This window comes from Oncorhynchus mykiss, chromosome 6 (genome assembly GCF_013265735.2).
Source record: "Oncorhynchus mykiss isolate Arlee chromosome 6, USDA_OmykA_1.1, whole genome shotgun sequence".
Classification (NCBI taxonomy): Eukaryota; Metazoa; Chordata; class Actinopteri; order Salmoniformes; family Salmonidae; genus Oncorhynchus; species Oncorhynchus mykiss.
This window is the reverse complement of record NC_048570.1, coordinates 73878701-73900689: the sequence shown is the minus strand read 5'-3', so window position 1 is coordinate 73900689 and position 21989 is coordinate 73878701. Positions and strand designations below refer to the sequence as shown.

The window sequence follows — 21989 nt, the reverse complement described above, 5'->3', positions numbered from 1 at the left end:
AATACATTTGATTTGATTTGATTCACTTAATTTAATTTCAACACGAACATTGGTAAGACCTATAAGCTCTATAAAGGTTTGACTTTAACGGCACATTGGAAAATTATAATATCTTGAATAAAGCTAAGCAGAAGATGTCTGTGAGAGCTCCTGTACATTGATTCCATGCTGGCCATGTAGTTCACACTAACGGGGACATGATCTGAGTGTTTTATGTTTATAATCTAAGCGTGAAGTTCAAGGATTACTTTGTGTTCCCAAACCACATTGCAGGAGGTATTTTGATGCGGCCTGACAGATCAATGACAGACTGCTGTGAGAGACAGGGTGGCAACCTTCAGAATGATATTGCTGCAATTGTTTTCTTTCTTTGCATGCCTTCTCAAAATGTAACCTTTCAGGGAAAATGTAATTGCTTTAATAAATCTATGTACAGACCTCATGTGGCTAAACTATACATTCACACTCATAAAACAAAGTGAGTGGGCCCTAACCAAGGTCTATTGGACACTAGCTTTAGTGGACTAAACTCTGCTAGCATCGCCTACGCAGGCTACAAAACTATCACATAAAATAAATAATTCTGGGCAATTATGTTTGCACAATGAACACAATTAATGTAGGCCAACTTTGGTAATGAGATTAGACTAACATTGTCTCAGGGAGACCTTTGTCAATATTCCTGAAGGACGGATACTGTAGGCCTATGTGAAATATCAACTACTGTATATGGAACTATATCTGTAAAGTTTAGAGTAGGGTAAGTATTTTGTTGGGTAACTTGTCATAAACATTTACAATCTGGCCTACTGCTCTTATTTCGGAATATACAGTGCCTTGCGAAAGTATTCGGCCCCCTTGAACTTTGCGACCTTTTGCCACATTTCAGGCTTCAAACATAAAGATATAAAACTGTATTTTTTTGTGAAGAATCAACAACAAGTGGGACACAATCATGAAGTGGAGCGACATTTATTGGATATTTCAAACTTTTTTAACAAATCAAAAACTGAAAAATTGGGCGTGCAAAATTATTCAGCCCCCTTAAGTTAATACTTTGTAGCGCCACCTTGTGCTGCGATTACAGCTGTAAGTCGCTTGGGGTATGTCTCTATCAGTTTTGCACATCGAGAGACTGACATTTTTTCCCATTCCTCCTTGCAAAACAGCTTGAGCTCAGTGAGGTTGGATGGAGAGCATTTGTGAACAGCAGTTTTCAGTTCTTTCCACAGATTCTCGATTGGATTCAGGTCTGGACTTTGACTTGGCCATTCTAACACCTGGATATGTTTATTTTTGAACCATTCCATTGTAGATTTTGCTTTATGTTTTGGATCATTGTCTTGTTGGAAGACAAATCTCTGTCCCAGTCTCAGGTCTTTTGCAGACTCCATCAGGTTTTCTTCCAGAATGGTCCTGTATTTGGCTCCATCCATCTTCCCATCAATTTTAACCATCTTCCCTGTCCCTGCTGAAGAAAAGCAGGCCCAAACCATGATGCTGCCACCACCATGTTTGACAGTGGGGATGGTGTGTTGCTTTTACGCCAAACATAACGTTTTGCATTGTTGCCAAAAAGTTCAATTTTGGTTTCATCTGACCAGAGCACCTTCTTCCACATGTTTGGTGTGTCTCCCAGGTGGCTCGTGGCAAACTTTAAACAACACTTTTTATGGATATCTTTAAGAAATGGCTTTCTTCTTGCCACTCTTCCATAAAGGCCAGATTTGTGCAATATACGACTGATTGTTGTCCTATGGACAGAGTCTCCCACCTCAGCTGTAGATCTCTGCAGTTCATCCAGAGTGATCATGGCTGCATCTCTGATCAGTCTTCTCCTTGTATGAGCTGAAAGTTTAGAGGGACGGCCAGGTCTTGGTAGATTTGCAGTGGTCTGATACTCCTTCCATTTCAATATTATTGCTTGCACAGTGCTCCTTGGGATGTTTAAAGCTTGGGAAATCTTTTTGTATCCAAATCCGGCTTTAAACTTCTTCACAACAGTATCTCGGACCTGCCTGGTGTGTGCCTTGTTCTTCATGATGCTCTCTGCGCTTTTAACGGACCTCTGAGACTATCACAGTGCAGGTGCATTTATATGGAGACTTGATTACACACAGGTGGATTGTATTTATCATCATTAGTCATTTAGGTCAACATTGGATCATTCAGAGATCCTCACTGAACTTCTGGAGAGAGTGTGCTGCACTGAAAGTAAAGGGGCTGAATAATTTTGCACGCCAATTTTTCAGTTTTTGATTTGTTAAAAAAGTTTGAAATATCCAATAAATGTCATTCCACTTCATGATTGTGTCCCACTTGTTGTTGATTCTTCACAAAAAAATACAGTTTTATATCTTTATGTTTGAAGCCTGAAATGTGGCAAAAGGTCGCAAAGTTCAAGGGGGCCGAATACTTTCGCAAGGCACTGTAATAGGCCGCTCGACCGTCCTCCCTGTACCGCCTAGCCTATGCCATGGTAAATGGAATTTACAGACCTAACAGAAACCGCCATCTTTATACTCAGGGTTTATGACCCCGCTCTTGATTACAAATGCCAATAGCTGAGGCGGTCAGTGCTATCTGGGATCCGTGTGACATTCCTACCCTAAACCATAACCCAGCTCGCCTGGATATTTCCAGTCCTCGGGGGCCTGATTGGTGTTACACTTTTCCCCCATCTCTAGGAAACACACCTAATTTAAACTAATTGCATTTTTAACTGAAGATCATGATTAATTGATTATGGAATCGAGTGTTAGCTGGGGTTGGGGCAAAAGTGTGACACCAATCAGGCCCCCGAGGACTGGAGTTGCCCAGGCCTGGCTGGCCTAACCATTTCAAATGTAAACTTCAATGGGGTAGGGACGTCCCAAGGATTCCGGATAGCATGCACCCACCTGAGACAGGCAAGGGCTGTGATCAAAACTGCAAAAGTTTCAACATACAGGTTGTTTTATCATTCTGAAGTGATTCAAAAAGTATTACACTAAAGGGCAAGGGGGAAACATTGCATTGCCAGATTGAGTCTAAAAACAGACATTATAATGAGCCTGTCTTCCTATTGCTCAACCCACATTGATCAGCCTACATTATATTCAAATTACAGATCAAGAAAATGAAGGATGCTTTTATACATTTCAAATGGCCTCCTGTGGGTTTATGGACCAATCACGTTTCGAATACAAATCAAAACATCATGTGATTGGTAAATTAGTTGCATAAATCTGACCAATTGTATTTGCTCCTCAATTCGTGGCTCACCTTGGTTGGAGAGCGAGGTAGCGGCAGCGTTCCTTTCCAATAGCTAAACCTGCACTGCCATCTGATGGATATTTTGAGAATTACACGGTAGGGCCTACTTTGTTAGACCGCGGATGATGACTCTCGTGGATGAGAATGCAAGCAGAAATTGCTAGATAGAATAAAGTATTTGTCAAATGAACGACCAAAGTATATATTATTAGCATTTTAGCTAACCCTTTTCCTAATCTTAATCTGCTGCGTAAATCCTCCTAACCTGCTACGAAATGTAAAATCTGACGTTAATTTGACAAAAACTGGATGCCTTCTAGCCATGACTACTGTAAACTGCATCAAAATACACCAATCACAAAGCCAAAACAAAAATAGGTCACTTCCGTCGAGCTGTAAAATCAGGAAGGATGCAGGAGGTTTGGCGTTTCCACTAGTTACCACAGCTACAGAGTCGAAAATGGACGATATCGTAAAAATTCGCTTTTTGGGCTAAATTTACGGCTAGGCGTAAGGTTAGCAGTGTGGTTACGGTTAGGTTTAAAATCAGATTTTAAGAAGAAAAATGTTAGAAATGGGCGGGGTGTAGCCATAATTATGACTTTGTGGTTGTGGTAACTAGTGACGACCAGAGGCTTAATGTACAGCCAGATATACTCCTTTCTCTAATATCTCTGGGACAGTTTATCTGTGACAAAATGTCGATGACTACTCTGCAGAAGGTTACTCTGATTTCCTGCTCTGTCCTCTGTGTTTCGTTATTCCTTCCCAAAATGCTTTTACCGAGAGGGAAGAAGGATGTAGGGCAGCCCGAGGGTAAGGCAGCAGCTTATCACTGATCCGTTCTCTTGTTGATGTGCAGCTCGGCTTTGATGCTTGGAAGATAATTCCATATTTTGCATATCGTTCTAGCCATCTGCAAACCTGCCAGCAAAGCTAGATAATGTATAATACGTAACTGCATGGAACTATCGAATACAGCATTTCATATGTCTATGCTTTTTACCAATACCCTACAACTGCAAGTTATTATAGCCTACAATTTTGTTATCATCAGGGTGTATGCATATATTTAGTCTAGAAGGTTATCCTCTGTGTTCTACTCCTCATTGCCCTTGCCAGTTTTATGAACTCCTACACCACTCAAATAAAGTCACTGTAATTTGCCATGTCTTGTTTTTCCTGTTCTTCATTGTGACCATCTCTCCATAATATATTATACTGTATCTTTCACCCCTATTATATCTGTCAGAGGTGTGCTGGGTTCAGTGTTGTGTTCAGTAAATGGATTAATCCATCATTCATATCAAACATCTATACTGAGCAATGTTCCACTTGCATACCATTGAACGCTGCAGGCTTCTTCCTAGTGTGTTGATCAGTGCTCTCTGCTCTCATTCCTAGTTGGTCCTGGGTATTATCCTCCCATGATGCATCGCCTACAGATGCCAGAGGAGGGCCTCGGACAGTGGATGGAGGGGACTCATGACTCTGGGCCCCACAGCCCTGAGGTCCTGGCTAAAGCCAAAGGCATGGGCACACTTCAGATCCGAGGAGCCACTAAATCCAATCTGATCAGCCAGGCCATTCCCATCTACGGATTTGGAATCCTACTCTACATCCTCTTCATCATATTTAAGGTAAGCTGCACAATGTCCACCCTAGACTGGCTCAGTCAAATGGATAGACAAACTATTTAGAAGGGGTGTTATCATACATGCAGGCAGGGATGTAGACTTTATTACAGTTTTTGACAGCATCCATGTAATACCTATACTAGCTAGGAGTCCAGTGCATCCAGTACATTACAAGGTGTGCATAACATAAATGCGTTGTTGTATTCACAGATGACAACTAGGCCTAAAGGAAAAAGTACTAAACTGGTATGCCGATTCCCTACAATGTCATCTGAAGCTTGGCAGAAGAAGAGGAGTAAGTAGACCGCATCACATCATTAATAGCTAGGCCATTGTGAATGACACGATGATGTATATGATGTGCCTTTTATCTCATAGTGCAGTTGATAAGAGTCCTGACCTCCCTAACACACACACCATTTAGGTTCTACAGTCCATTATGATTCACCCTGATGAAAGACTAATGCAGGATATAGCACACCCTGCGAGGAGAAATGTCATCTGACAAATGAGCTCCTCTCTAACAGTCACCTCTTTCATGACTTTGAGGGCTTATTTTCAATCAACTTCCTCATTGTTTCATTGTTTTGATCGTTCCATTTGTCAGGGCCCCTGCAGAATGTATCAGTAGCTCCAATTTAAGCAACTCCGTGATAAGGTAGATTAGGATCCTGTCCAATTTACAGGGAGCTTTGTTCCCTGCCTTTGTTAGACTTGGATTAGCAATGAGAAGTAATGTTGTTTCAGCCCAACAGTGTCTAATACCAATTAACTGCATGTATTTTGGATCAGCACTAAGAGGTTTAGCTCCATTCATCAAATGAATGCCAAGGGGGTGGGGGACAATGTGACAGGGATAGCATAGAAATCTATTAATGTCCTTCTATGTGTCAATGCCACTCTCACCTTCCATAATTAAGAAACATTGAGTCACCATGGTTGATTCAAATGAATGCTGAGTATTGAATGTGTAGTACTGAACGTACAGAGTGAATGTTGAATCTCAAGGCTTTCTGCAACATTGGAAAGCAACTCTAGATATGGTGTGTGCGCGTGCATGCATGAGTTTTCTCTTTACATCCCTGACTGCTATGTTTCCCTCCCAGCAGATGATGAGCTGGCCCAGCTTCAGGAGAAGCTGCTGGAGACAGAGAGAGTGATGGAGAGAATCGTCTCCAGAAGGAGCAGCACTCCTGACAGGTAAACATCCCATATTTCCATTTACACACCACTTATCACAGCCCAGATCTAAGATGAACCAAAGAAATTACTCAATGTCAGGGATAAATCAGGGTGGACGCCACAAAAATGAAAGGGCAAATTCTTTGATTAACTCTCCCATATTCAGGTATTCCTTTGCTCATGTGCCTTTTCATGCAAGTGTATATTTTGTACTTCATGAAGATTGTATTTGATGCAACTTGAAGGAAAGCATGTACATTTAAAAGCCTCCTGATTTACACAGAGATTGGGGCCACCATCCATGGAAGGTGAATATTCGATCTCCAATAACATAACAATATTCACTCTGATCTTTCTTAATAAAGGGGTATATTAGATCAATAACATGCAATTAGTGTCTCTTCCTTTTCACCCAATACTGGAGTAGATTTCCAATACTTTGAGACATATCTCCTTTCAGGACAAATCTCAGCTATTAACTTCTCTCTATTACTAATTTCTGCATGCCATTTTCCACCTCTTCACAATAACTTCTTAATATTGCTCATCCTAGAGGCAGTGTTTAGCTACTCCATTAAAATGTGTGTTTGACATACCATTTGTAATCTGTGAAAGTGTTGCAGGAAGGCAAAAAATGTTATCATGAGCAAAGCAGAAATTAATAATCTCCAGGCTATAGATAACGATTGATCAGAATGAAAGCACTGTGGTATTAATGGGAGAAGGACTGCATTGGTATTAATTGAGGCCCCTTTTCTTTCCCCTCCTCTCTGCTGCTCTCTGGTGGCATGCAGCAGGACTAGCAGCAAGGTTAGAAGAGCATCAAAGCAGCAGGAGGAGAAGTTACTGCGGAAGCTGAGCAAGATCAGCCGGGTGATGCAGGAGGTACGACTGATGGAGGGGGCCACACCTGAGATGGAGGCTGAGATGGTGCCCTACACAGCTGACTGGGAGGGTAGGTTAACACAACACAGCAGGCAGGCTCCTCGGTCACTCACCACACAGAAAATAATATTCACGAGGCTTTGAGTATTTACTGTACTTCTGTAGAACTATGACATAGGTTAAGTGGAAAAGGTAAGTAAGACTGTCTGAGACAGTTGATATTATGATTGTCCCCTTTGGTAGAGTGTCCCTGTCATTACATGTCTGTCTGTCTTTCTCTCTCCAGGCTACTCTGAGGAGACCTACCCCCAGTATGAGGAGCCCAGTGGCAGACGCAGCGGCAGTTATGACCCCATCACCATCCAGGAGGAGCCTGCTGCTGACTCAGAGATACCCACTGCTGAGGCCCTGGCTGAGGAGGTGGTAGATGAGGAGGATGACGTAGAAGATGACACGGAGGAGGAGGAGCTGCAGGTCTGCCTGTCCCCACCACCTGAAGGAGGATTGGAAGAAAAGGGTAGTAGTCCCAGCAGAGTAAAAAAGCAAATCAGATTCAGCGATCACAAAGATGTATTTCACTACCCTAAGCAGGATACGGTCTATGAATATAGGTATGAAGAGGTGAAAGAGGAGGAGAAGGAAGAAGAGGATGAGGATGAGAAGGAAGAGGAGGAGGAAGTTGAAGAAGAGAAGGAGGAGGAAGAGGAGCAAGTGGATGAGACAGAGGAAGAAGTAGGTGATGAAGAAGACCCACTGATGGAGGCCGAGGCTCTCCGTTTTAGTTGTGATGTCTGTAGTAATCCAGAGGCAGAAGCAGAAGAAGAGATGGAAGAAGAAGAGTACATTCTACTGTCTCAGTCTGAAGAGACAGAAAGCTTCACCCCACCAGATATGGCTGGGGAGCTGGGGATTGGGAGTTTTCTCAGGATGAGGAACAGGAGAGAGACATAGTGGGCAGAGTCAATAAGGAAACTAGCTCATCCTAAACTCCCTAGCCCTTTGACCTTACTGAGTGTTTTGAATATTCCCAAGAATTTACCTCTCCTAATGCAAATCCCCGTTTTCTATCCTGTCTCCTTGCGTCCCAAGACAAGATGAATGGGTGAATTTTGTGATCTTAACTGGACTACCTAATACCCTAATATTCATGCTGCTTTAAAGAAAACCATTGACCTACAATTCACCATGTCCTTTGATGACAGACATCAAACTATCTGACTCTAACCTTATTCCAATATGGCAGTCAAGCATTGTAGACCCTGGTATCCTCTGGGATAGATTGTAAACAGAGAGAGCAGGGACCCACATGAATAATCTATCTCTGTTTACTCATTTAAATCCAGCTTTTGTATCTCAAATCTATTAAAAGTGGACATTCTATTAAAAGGTAATATAAAAATTCAAACCAACTATTAAGCCCAGAATGTATCCGTAATAAAAAAGGAATTGTCCATGAGTTGGATCTGAATCTCCTGTTTTCCTGTTGAATACACTGTACTACCACTGTCCTCGGACACTGTCCACTGTCCTAGCAGTCTATTGTCCTTCTATGACCATATCATCACTTCATACACATCTCAGGGGTTCAGTCAGAGTATACATAGTGCTGTGGGTGCATGTGACTTGTTTGACTAATGACAGGTTTGACTCATTGGAGTTTTATTTTTTTCATAATCAGAACTGTGTGTTTACAAACACTGTATATTGAACAATGTACACATTTTACATTACAGTGAACCAGTACTATACACACTCATAGAATGAAAGGGCCTTGTTTCTTAGACACAAAGAAACGTGATATGAAAAGCACAGTATTTTTTCTGCAAGAATCTCAGCAGTTTGCCTAAAAATTCAGAAGAGTTAGAACACATCACTAAGAAACAGGAATATCATGGTTGACTAAATACCCTTTTTCATAACTTGCATTGAGCTGCCTCGGAGATTGTTGTTTGCCTTCATTTTACAGTTAATATCCATAAAATATAAAATAGTTTCATATATTTTGTGAAATGTTTTTGCCTCAAAAAATGTGGAGAGTGGCCAGGTCTAATGGTAATGTTGCAGCCTCCAGCACATTTCTACATTATCAGCATAGGTTTGAATCCAGCCTACTGCCCTTTGACACAACCTCTTTCTTTCCCCACTGTCATCCTCTCTGTTCAATAAAGTCCCCCTAAAAAAATTTTTTTTAAAGAAGTGACTTAAGATAATTGAATAACTAAAAATATGGAGAACAAAACTCAATATAGGATAACATGAGAGATTAGTATGTGTGTTAATACACACAGGCCTGCTACTATCCTTGCCATATCTGAGGGGTTTGGTCTCTGATAACGTATGAACTGATAACCTTCATCTGATAATGTCAGATGAAGATATGAGTGCATCTGCTAATCAAAATGCCCATGGTCTTGTGCCAATACAAGATTCTGTACATTATATTACTGAATATAATTTATTAAGATTCCTGGGGACAAATTAGTAAATCATATTTTATTCAGGGAGTTGAGAATTTACAGTAGGGGCATTTAAAAACACCCTAACTTTAGTGACTTCATCATCTGAAAATTACAATCAGATATAACCAAATAGAAAAGGGACCAAATCCCGTCACCTCAATAAGTGTTTTTCTAGTAGAGGGTGGGAGAGGAAGCAGGCAGAAACCCAGGCTCAGACAGGTCAGGTGCATTACAAAGTCCCGTCCCAGAAAGAGAAGAACATCTGATAAAGCATAAAATTAGATTTTTTTTCTCCAAAGGCACAATATGTACAGCTACTTCACATACACTGTAAACGTCGTTAAAGTGCACCATCCTATACATTCTCATACTTGATCGTGTGATATGATGTTTTACAAGATGCACAGACTGTGTGTCATGCCCTTGATTTGACCTGGTCTGTTCATGTCCAATTGATTAACTATCTGTTTTTATCCTATGTGTCGGTATGACAGATATTCCCTTCAATCAAGTTGTGTGCTTCAAGCTCAAAAACAAAGATTCAATGAGTGTAAACTAAGGATATAGACACACTTAAGAACAACATACAGGTAACTGCCAGAATAAAGAAAGCACGAGTAAATTAGGGATACAAAGTATATTGAAAGCAGGTGCTTCCACACAGGTGTGGTTCCTCAGTTAATTAAGCAATTAACATCCCATCATTCTTAGGGTCATGTATAAAATGCCCAGTTACCCATTATTTTGGCTACCATGGCTAGAAGAAGAGATCTCAGTTTATCTGAAGGAGGGGTCTCAAAGGAGCATGGGGGTTTTAAAAGGGTGTGTCTCTCAGTCACCAGATCTCAACCCAATTGAACCCTTATGGGAGATTCTGGAGCGGCGCCTGAGACAGCGTCTTCTATCACCATAAACAAAACATAAAACTATGGAATTTCTCGTGGAAGAATGGTGTCGCATCCCTCCAGTATAGTTCCAGATTCTTGTAGAATCTATATCAAGGTGCTTTGAAGCTGTTCTGGCAGCTCGTGGTGACCCAACCCCTTATTAAGACGCTTTATGTTGGTGTTTCCTTTATTTTGGCAGTTACCTGTGTCGTGGATATGTATAAATACATAAATAACAATATAAACACATACATGGATGTGAATGTGATGTTCAAATGAGTAATATTAGTGACAGTTATGAAGTTAAAGTGTTATTTGTTAGGAGCTTTATCTTTTGAATTACGTTTTCAATCTTGAATGGCTCCTAATTTGTAACCTAATGGTTTCCAGTCCAATATTGAACAAGTTAAAGATGGCATGTGGGGGTTAATTACTACGATGAAACTCCTTCAACCAATTCAACATGAAGATGAACAGTTGTTTGTTTTTTTGTTGTTGCAATAAATGTTATTAATTGAAAAGTAATTAATGATGAAATAAATGTTAGAATTCCACAACGGATACATAAAGTAACAGGATTCATTGTTACATATTTAATTTAAAACATGATCTATTAAAATGAGCCTTAAGATGCAAGAGTGGATTAGTCTTTGTGCTTGTCCTGTCCACTGATTGACATATCCTTATCCAGAATAGAGACTGGAAGGGTTCCTAAGGAGCACCAGAACACATACACACACTCACAGACACACTTGCAGACAGTTTGTGCCTCCACACCATCCTCGGCTTAAGCAAATTCCAGGGGGGATTCTTGGACAGTGTTGGGTCCCCATGATGACCCGGGATTAACTGAAGCCCTTGGTGAGGGGACTGATGGACTAATGGAGGCCCATGAGTAGGCCTTCAGTTTGGAGCAGGTAGCTTCTCAGGAGGGAAAGGACTGAGGGTGGCTGCTACTCACAGGCCAGCTTGCTGTCAAAGCTGGAGAGAGCAATGGCGAAGGCTTGGAGGGCACACATAGGGTAGTTATAGTCCATGGTGAATACATCCTCCGCAACCCGCCCAAACTGCATCACAATGTAGTCCGCTAAAGGGGTGAGGAAGAAACAGAAAACGAAGAAGTGATAACTTGATAAATGTGGGTTTTTAGTTAAGTAAAACAATATAAACTAATCATTACTCAAATAAAAGTTTATTTGATTTATTTGGCGTACACAGATTAGCAGATGTTAAAGCAGGTGCTATCACTTTAAAAGAAGGGAGTGAAAAGATGTTTCTTGAATAAGTCAAAATATGCAGAATAAAAACCGGTATGCCAGATTCAGAGAATGACATAAATATAGGATAACATGAGAGATTAGTGTGTGTGTTAATGCTCGCAGGCCTGCTGCTATCTTTGCACTGTGCTCTGTACTTTGTCTGCATACCAAATGGCACCCTATTCCCTATTTCAGGGATGGACAATTTCGATGGGGTTGGGGGCCACAAAATAAATCATTTTTACATTCATGCAATTCTACACAGTTTGCCATAGGGTGGAGAGAAATGTTTGCAGTTTTTAATATGATATTTGAGTGAGACTGACTAACAAAATCAATGCGGGCCCTCCAGCTGATAATTCAATAGCTGGCCGCAAAACTAACTTGGCAATCCAAAAAGAATTGGGGACATGGACTAATTGACTGACTGTCAGTGACTGACATCAGAAGAGAAAAACTGCTGATGCACAACCACATTTCAAAATGACACCTTGTGTATTCTACTATTCTAACTCGCAACAGTAAGTTGAGACCCCGACTGATCAGAGGGCCTTCAAAAGGGGGGCCGCGCCGCCGGTTTCCCATCTCTGCCCTATATAGTGCACCACTTTTTCATCAGTAGGGAATAGGATGCAGAAAGTATATGACATGGAGGCAGTAAGAATCTGGAGAGCTCACGGTCATTGTCGTGGATGATCTGGAAATTCTTGACTGAGGCCTGAGTGACTCTGCCGTGGAAGTTGAGAACGTAGGACTGTGTGTCGTCGTTCCACACGGGGGTCTTGTTGTGAAGCTCGATCACGCTCTCTGTGCTCTTGTTCTGCCACCGCGCCAGTAAAGACTCATGGTCCTGAGTGGCGAGAATAAGTCACAGACAGGTAAACCATTACTCAAGGCAACCAACTGAAACCACACTACCAGTCCCTAACATACTCTTCCTACATTGAGGAATATTTGTGTTGACTTACATTCCGTGGGCAGATGGCGACTCTCTCATGGTCCATGTTCATTCCAGGAATGATGACACTCATTTTACGAGGTCCTTTGAACCCTAAAACATTGGTTTCCTGAAAAATAAGTATAGTGGACTTATATTATGGTCCAGTCTGTCAACCACAGTATGAGTCCTTGTTGATAATGTATCAGGTCAAAACCGTTGCCATTAAAATTGTGAGCACCAGGTGTCCCCCTGTTCCAACACTAATGCTCTGTGGCTTTGCCTACTAACCCCACGATATTGTATGTATTCATCCAGGTTTGCCTCTTATCTTTTATTTGCTATTATTTGTGTCTGACACACTGATGTCTCCCTAGATGAAGGCACTGTTATTAAGGGGCTACGGGGGCTGGTCCTAATGCCTGAGAGTAGTGCTCTGTGTGCGGTCTCTGTATGTATTTGACCTTGCTTGCCTCTCCTCTCTTACTTGTGTCTGACACGTCCATGTCTCCCCCAGACTAAGGCAACGCTAATTAGCCATGGGCCTGAGAGTAGCTCAATGTTTTCCTGTTTGTATCTGGGTAATAGACAACAGGAGGACTCACATAGCAGACAGCTGCCAGCTCCTGCCGCAGGTTAGTAGCCTCTAGGCTGGAGGTGGTCTTCCCAGGGTTCTGTCCACTGTCATACACTGTAAACTTGGTTCCCATGAGGTTGGACCTGTAGAGAAGAGAAAACACACTGAGGATAGAGAGGGACTGGGAGAGTATGCCATGCCATACTAAAGGGACAAGGAGCCATTGAGACAGATGAAGGCAGTGGCCATTATCTCTAATCAGCCACCTCCTGGAGCCCATCCTACCATCAGACTCAATGAGTAGGAAAAAGGCTACGCTAATCAACCTTAAGAAAACAATACATCTGTATCCAGCCCATGATGCACAATCAATGTAAATGGTTTACATCATCATCATCATCATTGTCTTTAATGACTCAACCGTTTACCAGTCATTCAAAAGTCACCATCTCATTATTTCAAATTACAATTAGTATTTATGATATCTTACAGTACATGCAATAGTGGTATTTATACTATTGCCATTGTAAATTTAATTTATGATTTAAAACAGCATTATTTCGTTATTAGCTGTGAAAATAAATAATTGTATGGCTATAAACAGTTGGAGAGGGTTAGATGAGATGTATGCACAGCTAGGTTGAATAATGGCTCATATCTCTGTTAATCCCTTTACCTCAATCACAACTGGAGCCCCTAATGGCGGATTGGACGGCTCTTAAAGGTCAATTGAAAAGTCAGGAGCTCATTTATGCGGCCTGTCCATGACTCTCACAAGTGGCAGGTGAAAGGTCAGCTGCTCATCTCAATCCAGCTCTCCATCAGTCAAGTGTTACTGTGATGATAGAGGCGTGAGGACCGAGAGGGACGAAAGGCGTGGAGGGGAGCGTAGCCTATCGACCAGCAGAAGCAGCCAGTACACCAGATTAATGAAGCGCGTGGCCAAGCCATGTTTGATTAGACTACCTGGGGGGCTCTCTCTGTGGAGCCACTGTGCTGTGGCAGAGCTGATGCTATCTCTAAGGAGCCCTGATGTCACTGCCTTCCTGGAAATCAAAGCCTGGAGCCCCGGCACTATTCTATACTGACACAGACAGTAAGCAGGCCCAGACAATATGTGACTGGTTACAGGATCGGGGGCATTTGAGGCAAGTTCCTACTTCACAGCAGGGCCGTTTTAATATATTTGTTGAGTTGTTTTGCACAAATGCCTTTTGAACATGTGAACTTTCATGTGCCTTAATCAAAAACTTGTACGGGAGCCGTAAATATGAATAAAAAACATTTATTATGGAGAAAGCCCTGAGCTATATAGAATTTGTTCTTAACTGACTTGCCTAGTTAAATAAAGGTTAAATAAAAAATAAAAAAATAAGAATGACAGGATCCTTCCTTGCTAGCCATGATTGATTGAGATAATGGAGGGTCAACCATGCTGAGGATTGCTGGCCTTGAGTTTACATGTAATTTCTGGGAAAAGAGATGGGTGGGGCTAAGTCTTAAGAGCGTGTGAACGATCCTGAATGGGCATAAAAAGAGCTCATTAGAAAACAAATATGTTAAATTTGACAGAAGCCCTCACAGTGAAATCTGGTCACAGAAAGTATGTACTCATACCCCTTTACTCACTCCATATTTTGTTTTGTTTATCTTTCTTTCTCACCCATCTACACACAATACCCCATGATCTCCACCCGGCACAGCCAGAAGAGGACTGGCCACCCCTCATAGCCTGGTTCTTCTCTAGGTTTCTTCTTCGTATGATGTACGAAGGGCTATATAAATACATTTGATTTGATGTCAAAGTAAAAATGTTTTCAGATTTTTTTGCAAATGTTTTGCAAATAAAATACAGAAATATCTAATTAGTTAGAATCACCTTTGGCAGTGATTACAGCTGTGAGTCTTTCTGGGTAAGTCTATGAGATTTGCACACCTGGATTATACAATATTTACACATTAAAAAAAAATCTTCAAGCTAAAGTTGGTTGTTAATCATTGCTAGACAGCCATTTTCAAGTCTTGCCACAGATTTCAACCCAATTTAAGTCAACACTGTAACTTGGCCACTCAGGAACATTCAATGTTGTCTTGGTAAGTAACTCCGTGTGTATATTTGGCCTTGTGTTTTAGGTTATTGTCCTGCTGAAAGGTGAATTTGTCTCCCAGTGTCTGTTGGAAAGCAGAGTAAAAGGATTTTGCCTGAGCATAGCTCTATTCCACATATTTTTATCCTCAAAAACTCCCTAGTCCTTGTCAATAACAAGCATACCCATAAAATGATTCAGACACCACCATGCTTGAAAGTATGAAGAGTGGTACTCAGTGATGTGCTGTGTTGGACTTGCCCCAAACATAACGCTTTGTATTCAGGACATAATGTACATTTCTTTGCCAATTTTCTTGTTTTACTTTAGTTCTTTACTGCAAACAGGATGCATGTTTTGGAATATTTTTATTCTGTACAGGCTTCCTTCTTTTCACTCTGTCATTTAAGTTAGTATTGTTGAGTAACTACAATGTTATTGATCCATCCTGAGTTCTATCACAACCATTAATTTCTGTAACTGTTTTAAAGTCACCATTGGCCTCATGGTGAAATCCATGTGCGGTTTCCTTCTTGTCCGGCAACCGAGTTAGGAAGAATGCATGTATCTTTGTAGTGACTGGGTGTATTGATACACAATCCAAAGTGTAATTAATAACTTCACCAGGCTCAAAAGGATATAGTGGGGCAGAAAAGTATTTAGTCAGCCACCAATTGTGCAAGTTCTCCCACTTAAAAAGATGAGAGAGGCCTGTAATTTTCATCATAGGTACACTTCAACTATGACAGACAAAATGAGAAGAAAAAGAAATCCAGAAAATCACATTGTAGGATTTTTAATCAAATGATACAAACCCTCCCAAAATCCATTTTAATTCCAGGTAGTAAGATAGGAAAATTGCCATGGGGGGTGAAAACTTTCGCAAGCCACTGTAGACATACCGTAGTCAGTGCAGACCCACCCATACATCCTTTTAGGAAGTGTCTGCCAGGGTGTGTAGGCTGCAGCAGTGCCCCTCTCCCCTCTCCAGTGTGCCCACAGGGTCTCTGTGTCCTTGTTTTAAATCAACCCTGGCCGCCAACACGCAGGTGTTGCTTCCTCATCCCAACAATGAGCACTCAAACGGAAGTAATGAATCCAATTACTTTGTCTTCTCGAAGAGAGCAGCCAGGTGTGGGCCTGCATATCCCCTAATTCATTACAGCATATATCAAACAGCACATTCATTTAGCTACTCCAAAAAGGCAAACGTCCTTCTTGCATAACATATTTAAGGTTAGAGAATGCCATGGAGTTGACAGATAAGTATGAGCATGCACTCAGTAGCTTGCTCTACTCTACATTGTTGTAATACCTCTGCCCATAGGCCTACAGTCTGAAAGAGAAACAACCATCTTCCACAGTTTCTTGGAAGGTAATCTGGATTTCCCATAACGATGGGCTCTTTATTGTGAAAATGGCAGCTGCAGCCCAGTGGTTAGAAGAAACAGCAGCAGACTCACTCACCTCAGCTTCCCGATGAAACTCTCCCCCCCTCGAGACAGATCAGTGGGATCGATGGAGATGAGGTAATTAGATGTTTTGCTCTTCTTTCTCTTCCTTCCAGCTAACAGGAACACCTATGGCAAGAACAAATCCAATTAGCAAAGCAACTTCATCAGAAACAACACCATCATCAATAAGCCCTGGGACATGAGCCTGCAACATCTAAATTAGCCTCCTCTAACCAGCTCCACTAAACAATCAAAGCATGGACTCCTTTCACAGCCTGTCACAGATGATTGGTCATGTTAATTCATAGTGTAGTTTTTGTTCATAGGCCAAGTACTGTCAGGATGGATGGTGGCCCCAAAGCAGTGCTGTTCAATTCTGGTCCTGGGTGGCAGAAACACCACCCGGTGTCCTAGGTCTATAATCAGTCCCTTATTAGAAGGAGAGGATGAAAAGTAGTCGTTTTTTGGCCATCCAGGACCGACATTGAACAGCCCTGCCCTAAAGGGTCACACTTTGCGTTCTGTCAGTGTGATAAGTATTTATCCTTCTGCTCCACACTCACCTTCTTCCCATCCTCCCTCTCCAGGTGGAGGTAGTAGGTAGGGTACATGCCTCGGTCCATGCCCTTCTTGTCTCTGGTGATCCTGCACTTCACCGTGATCCCCTGAGGGGCTGGTCTCAGGGTGAACTCTTCCAGGTCATCCACGTCGATGGCCGGCTCACTGACGGGAGGGGTGGACGCTGAGGCTGCCTCCTGAGGGACAGAGATAGACAGCCCGTCAGCCCACACCATGTTCAAAACATCAGATTACCGGACCTACGGCTGTTCTGCTTCCCTTCCATTATAAAACGGTAATGGTTATTATAAAACATCCATTGGGGACTGAAACTACATTAGCACGTTGTGTTTAAAACCATGAGGCTGTGTAGACGCCATCTGGGTTTCAACAGGGGGTTAGATCCACATGGAAGGACAAGGCAGCGAGGAGACATGATTAACAACCAAACTTATAGTAACAGACAGACTGTGTCTCAGCAGCTTGGTGACATGGTCAGGTGCTCAGGGTAGCTTCTAATGTCACTCCTGATGTCAGGTGCCTCTCTAAAGCCCACAGTACACTAAGGAGTCACTTCCCCTCAACCTCCTCGAACCACAGGAGACTACACAGCCCACCGCCTCCTCTGACTAGCTCTACCTCTGAGTCAGACGGCAGGAGAGGAAACAGCAAAGAAAAACAGCCTGTTCTCACACCACATTTCCTGCAGGTTTAAAATATTCATACAAATAATAACCAGCAGTTATTTCGGCATATGACAGATGATGACAAGTCAGAAATACCAAAGCTAACCTAAGACTTAGTAGCCTGCCATTTTGTGGACTGTCATTTGTCTTTTCAGGGGGGTATTTTAAATAGCATTTCAAAACTGCCAGGGGGCCAAAGGGCCAGGGTATGTCAACTGCATGATAAAAAGCCATTCCAACAGGAATATTATATTCAGCTACCACAGAGTTCAGCAAGGACATGATTAGGAGAGGCAGTTTGATATACAAAAGTTCCCCTTTCCCCTCTCAGATTGATTCATGAAACTGCTTATGTTCTGAGATCCAGGGAAAAAACTCCCATTTCCATTAGGTAAAACTATTCACATCAGAAGATGTCTGGGCTGCTTCCGTGCATCAACAAACTACAGTTCAAATGACAATAATAAAGATACACAAGAGGAATAGGTTGAGCATAATGTAGCCCAAAACACAAAACTGCTCTGTCGTCATTCCCCAAATGGACTAATGGCTGAGCCCCGCTGAGCAGAGGAACAAAGCAAATAGATGGTGCATTAGTGCACACTGTGTGTAAAGTAAAAGCTCCATCCAAGAGTCAGGAATCAATAGATGACCACAGAGCATCAGATAGTGTACCTTGCAGGACTTCTTGCTGGTGGCAGAGCCTGGCCGTGTGTTACTGTTGAGCTGAGAGGAACTGGAACTGACTTCATCTTCGTCATCCTCCTCTTCGTCAAAGTTCATACTACTAGAAATACCTTCAAACAGAAAATACATAATGTAATGGCATTGTCGTGCTCCTAGTAATGCTGTTTGAATAACAACAGAACTGTAAATGCATGCTGCACCATACACCAAGCACTGTACACAAAGATACAACACACAGGAACATAGACACATAAGCCTGTTCTGAAACATCAGTTCATGGAGAGGTTTGGATACACTACTGTAAGTCTAAAGGCATTGTAGTGTTCTGGGCAGAGTCTGAACTGTATAAGGCTCTCTCTCCAACAGGAAAGAACAATGAAAAGCTGCCAATACACACCTGTAGCGTGCTCACTAAAAGCATCACAACATAAGCCTCAGGTCATAGCATACCTGCTGCTTCCTGAATTGGTTGGTTGCCCATGACAATTTTAAAGAAAGACGTATCTGTCACTGTACAGTATGTTTTCAGCTATCAAAAGGTGGTGGAAACTGGAAACCTATTTACCAGGAGGGACAAAACAAGTGGAGTACTGTTGATATTTTCAGTAAGGTGTTATTCATGATGTAATAAGCATGATGTTACTGTTTAGTTGGCTTAGATGTTATCGTTGAGTTGGCAAAGATCTCATGGGAAAGGAGAGCTGTATTTAACAGGTCTTACTGTATAATAAATCCAAGGTCCTCACAATCTCATAATTTCAGACCAATCACTGCATGATTGGAGAGGACAAGTGCCAATCACTCTCTGACCTGTGTTTCAGACCAATCGAAGCCACAGAGGGACTGTACATGTACACAGATCAGGCTGGAGGCCAGGGATAGGCCTATATGTATTGATACCTTTCTTAAGCATGGTGACCCTCAGGTCCTGCTTGCCCTGTGGCTGAGCACTGATCACAGCATCTCCCTCACTCCCCTCCTCCACGGCCCAGTGACCCACCGTCATGATCTGGATCTGGCCCTCTTCCTGGAAGGACGCCGGCCCATCGAGTCCTGCCACACCACCACACCCAACCAGCCCCATCAGGGTCAGACCTCCATAGTCGTACAGTAACAGTAGTAACACACATGCATTAGATCATGCACAAACATACTGTTATGTGTCAACACTCACACATAACATGCCTACATGCATACAAACATGACATGGAGAATGAATGGAAATCTGTTGGAAAAAACTCAAACTACAGTATAAGTAAATGGAGTCTAGTAGATGACATTTGCCTGGGTAATAGGGGTCATGCAGTAAAATTCAGCTTTGAACGCCTTTGTGGGTTGATGTGGTATATTTTCGGCATGACTCTTAAGACTTCCGCTGCTTCTTTGCCATTCAATTAGCCTGCGTAACAGGGCAGAACATGATGTCCCTGCTGCTACAGTCAGCTACTGACTCAGCCAATCACGCACCAGATTACTAATCCTTTCACACGAATGGAGTGGTCAGGGGCCTCATTTATAAACTGTGCGTATGTACAAAATATACCCCAAAACATGTGTATGCCAGTCTTCATACAAAAGTTAACTTGACATGAGAATGTGGTCACCTTCCTGCAAACTTTAGACCATGTGTACGCACAGTTTCGAGTGGTTGAAGTATTGCTATTGCAAGCAGGAAAATGGCCAAGTATTTTGTGCAACTGGGAATAAGATGTTTGTCATATTTCTTCTATTCATTTTAACGAGCACCTTATCAACTGCATATGCACCAAACACCCTGTTGTTTTGACAAGTGGCAAATAATCACTCATATTGATTAGGGGAGAAATCAGGTTTGTGTGCGCTGTTGAAACTAACACAACTCAAAAAACACATGGAAACTGGAAATCATTTTTACATCACTCGTTAGAGGTCAACCTGCTGATGACAACCAGCTACATTTTGTAGTGATGCATTTTGCTTTGAGGGTGTGGCCAAAACAGAAAGAGAAAAGCAACACTTATTTGTCAATCCCTCATATTGATATCACGTTGAAATCAGTAGGATGAGAGGGGGGAGTCGGGTTACACGTCCTGTTCAAACTAACCTTACTAAAAAAAACACGGAATCTGGGAATAATATGTATATCACTGGTTAGAGGACAACTTGTAGAAGACAAGCCAGCTACAATTAGGATTGTAGCATTTTTTTGAAAGTGGGTCGCCAAAGCAGAAAGATAAATAACACTATTTTGTTAATCAGTCATATCGATATCAATTTGAAATCAACAGAGCAGGGGCAAATGTTTGGAGTGTATGCACGGTTTAAACTGACACTATTCAAAGGCCACACTGAATCTGAGAATCATTTGTATATCACTGGTTAGAAGAGAATTTGCTGTGGACGGTCATCTAAATTCTAGAATGTCGGATGGAGGTTGTGAGGATGCCGAAACAAGGAAGGAAATAAATCAATTGCTTTGTTATTTAACTTCAACAAATCACGACCCACCATAGGATATCAACAGTAACAAGGGTTAGCTGTTATTTGAGTGATAAATACATGGATTGGTGTGAGGCCAGTGACTTTCATACAGAGAGCATTTAAAAATTGTCTGCCATTTGAGTTTGAAAATGATAGTAGAATTCGAAGTCCCAAGACCCCCGGTCTAATCTGAGGTAAAAAGGATGTGTAATTACCCTCAATTCCATGTGGTCGAAACGTGAGGTTGTTTTAATGTAGTAACAGATACGGTCTTAGTACCGGAAATTAGCACAAATAATCTAAAATCTAATATGTAGCTTTGTCTCACAGCTAAATATGGCACAGAAACCTGATTATTTACAGTTGAAGTCGGAAGTTTACATACTGTCACGTTCTGACCTTAGTTTCTTTGATTTGTCTTTGTTTTAGTATGGTCAGGGTGTGAGTTGGGTGGGTTGTCTATGTTCTGTTTTCTATGTTGTGTTTGCGTTTGGCCTGGTATGGTTCTCAATCAGAGGCAGTTGTCTCTGATTGAGAATCATACTTAGGTAGCCTTTTCCCGCTTGTGTTTCGTGGGTGTTTATTTTCTGTTCTGTGTTTGTATTTCACCGTTCAGAACTGTTTTCATTTCGTTCTCATGTTTTGTTATTTTTGTTTGAGTATTCGTTTTCATTAAAAGAGAATATGAATACTTACCACGCTGCACCTTGGTCCTCCTCTCTTTCTCCCAACGTTACACATACACTTAGGTTGGAGTCATTAAAACTCGTTTTTCAACCACTCCACAAATGGCTTGTTAACAAACTATAGTTTTGGCAAGTCAGTTAGGACATCTACTTTGTGCATGACACAAGTCATTTTTCCAACAATTGTTTACAGACAGATTATTTCACTTATAATTCACTGTATCACAATTCCAGTGGGTCAGAAGTTTACATACACTAAATTGACTGTGCCTTTAAACAGCTCGGAAAATTCC

At 41.8% G+C, this 21989-nt stretch overlaps 2 protein-coding genes across 8 annotated transcripts in view; one reads left to right on the top strand and one right to left on the bottom strand.

Annotated features, from left to right (window-relative positions):
* Positions 1–3649: 3649 nt before the first annotated feature.
* Positions 3650–8421, top strand: ric3a (RIC3 acetylcholine receptor chaperone a). Of its 4 annotated transcripts, none has more exons than XM_021607610.2 (6): positions 3650–4071; positions 4660–4895; positions 5103–5187; positions 6002–6092; positions 6872–7029; positions 7246–8421. In XM_021607610.2, exons 1-6 carry the CDS (start codon positions 3954–3956, stop codon positions 7908–7910), a joined length of 1353 nt encoding a protein of 450 aa, XP_021463285.2. In that variant the 5' UTR covers positions 3650–3953; the 3' UTR covers positions 7911–8421. The 4 variants fall into 4 exon arrangements, with proteins under 4 accessions (XP_021463285.2, XP_021463283.2, XP_021463284.2 ...); XM_021607608.2 differs by having other exon boundaries at positions 6869–7029; XM_021607609.2 differs by having other exon boundaries at positions 5999–6092.
* Positions 8422–8911: 490 nt separating this feature from the next.
* The window catches only part of tub (TUB bipartite transcription factor), a 98144-nt gene continuing 85066 nt past the window's right edge, over positions 8912–21989 (bottom strand). For 3 of the 4 annotated variants that reach the window (XM_021607604.2, XM_036980938.1, XM_021607605.2), the window contains 8 exons: positions 19451–19603; positions 18539–18660; positions 17183–17374; positions 16633–16745; positions 13107–13221; positions 12533–12631; positions 12243–12414; positions 8912–11392 (listed from right to left, as the gene is read on the bottom strand). In XM_021607604.2, coding sequence (XP_021463279.1) covers positions 11259–11392; positions 12243–12414; positions 12533–12631; positions 13107–13221; positions 16633–16745; positions 17183–17374; positions 18539–18660; positions 19451–19603 — 1100 coding nt within the window. In that variant the 3' untranslated portion in view covers positions 8912–11258. The remainder of the gene's footprint in view (positions 11393–12242; positions 12415–12532; positions 12632–13106; positions 13222–16632; positions 16746–17182; positions 17375–18538; positions 18661–19450; positions 19604–21989) is intronic. The other variant, XM_021607606.2, reaches the window with a different exon arrangement.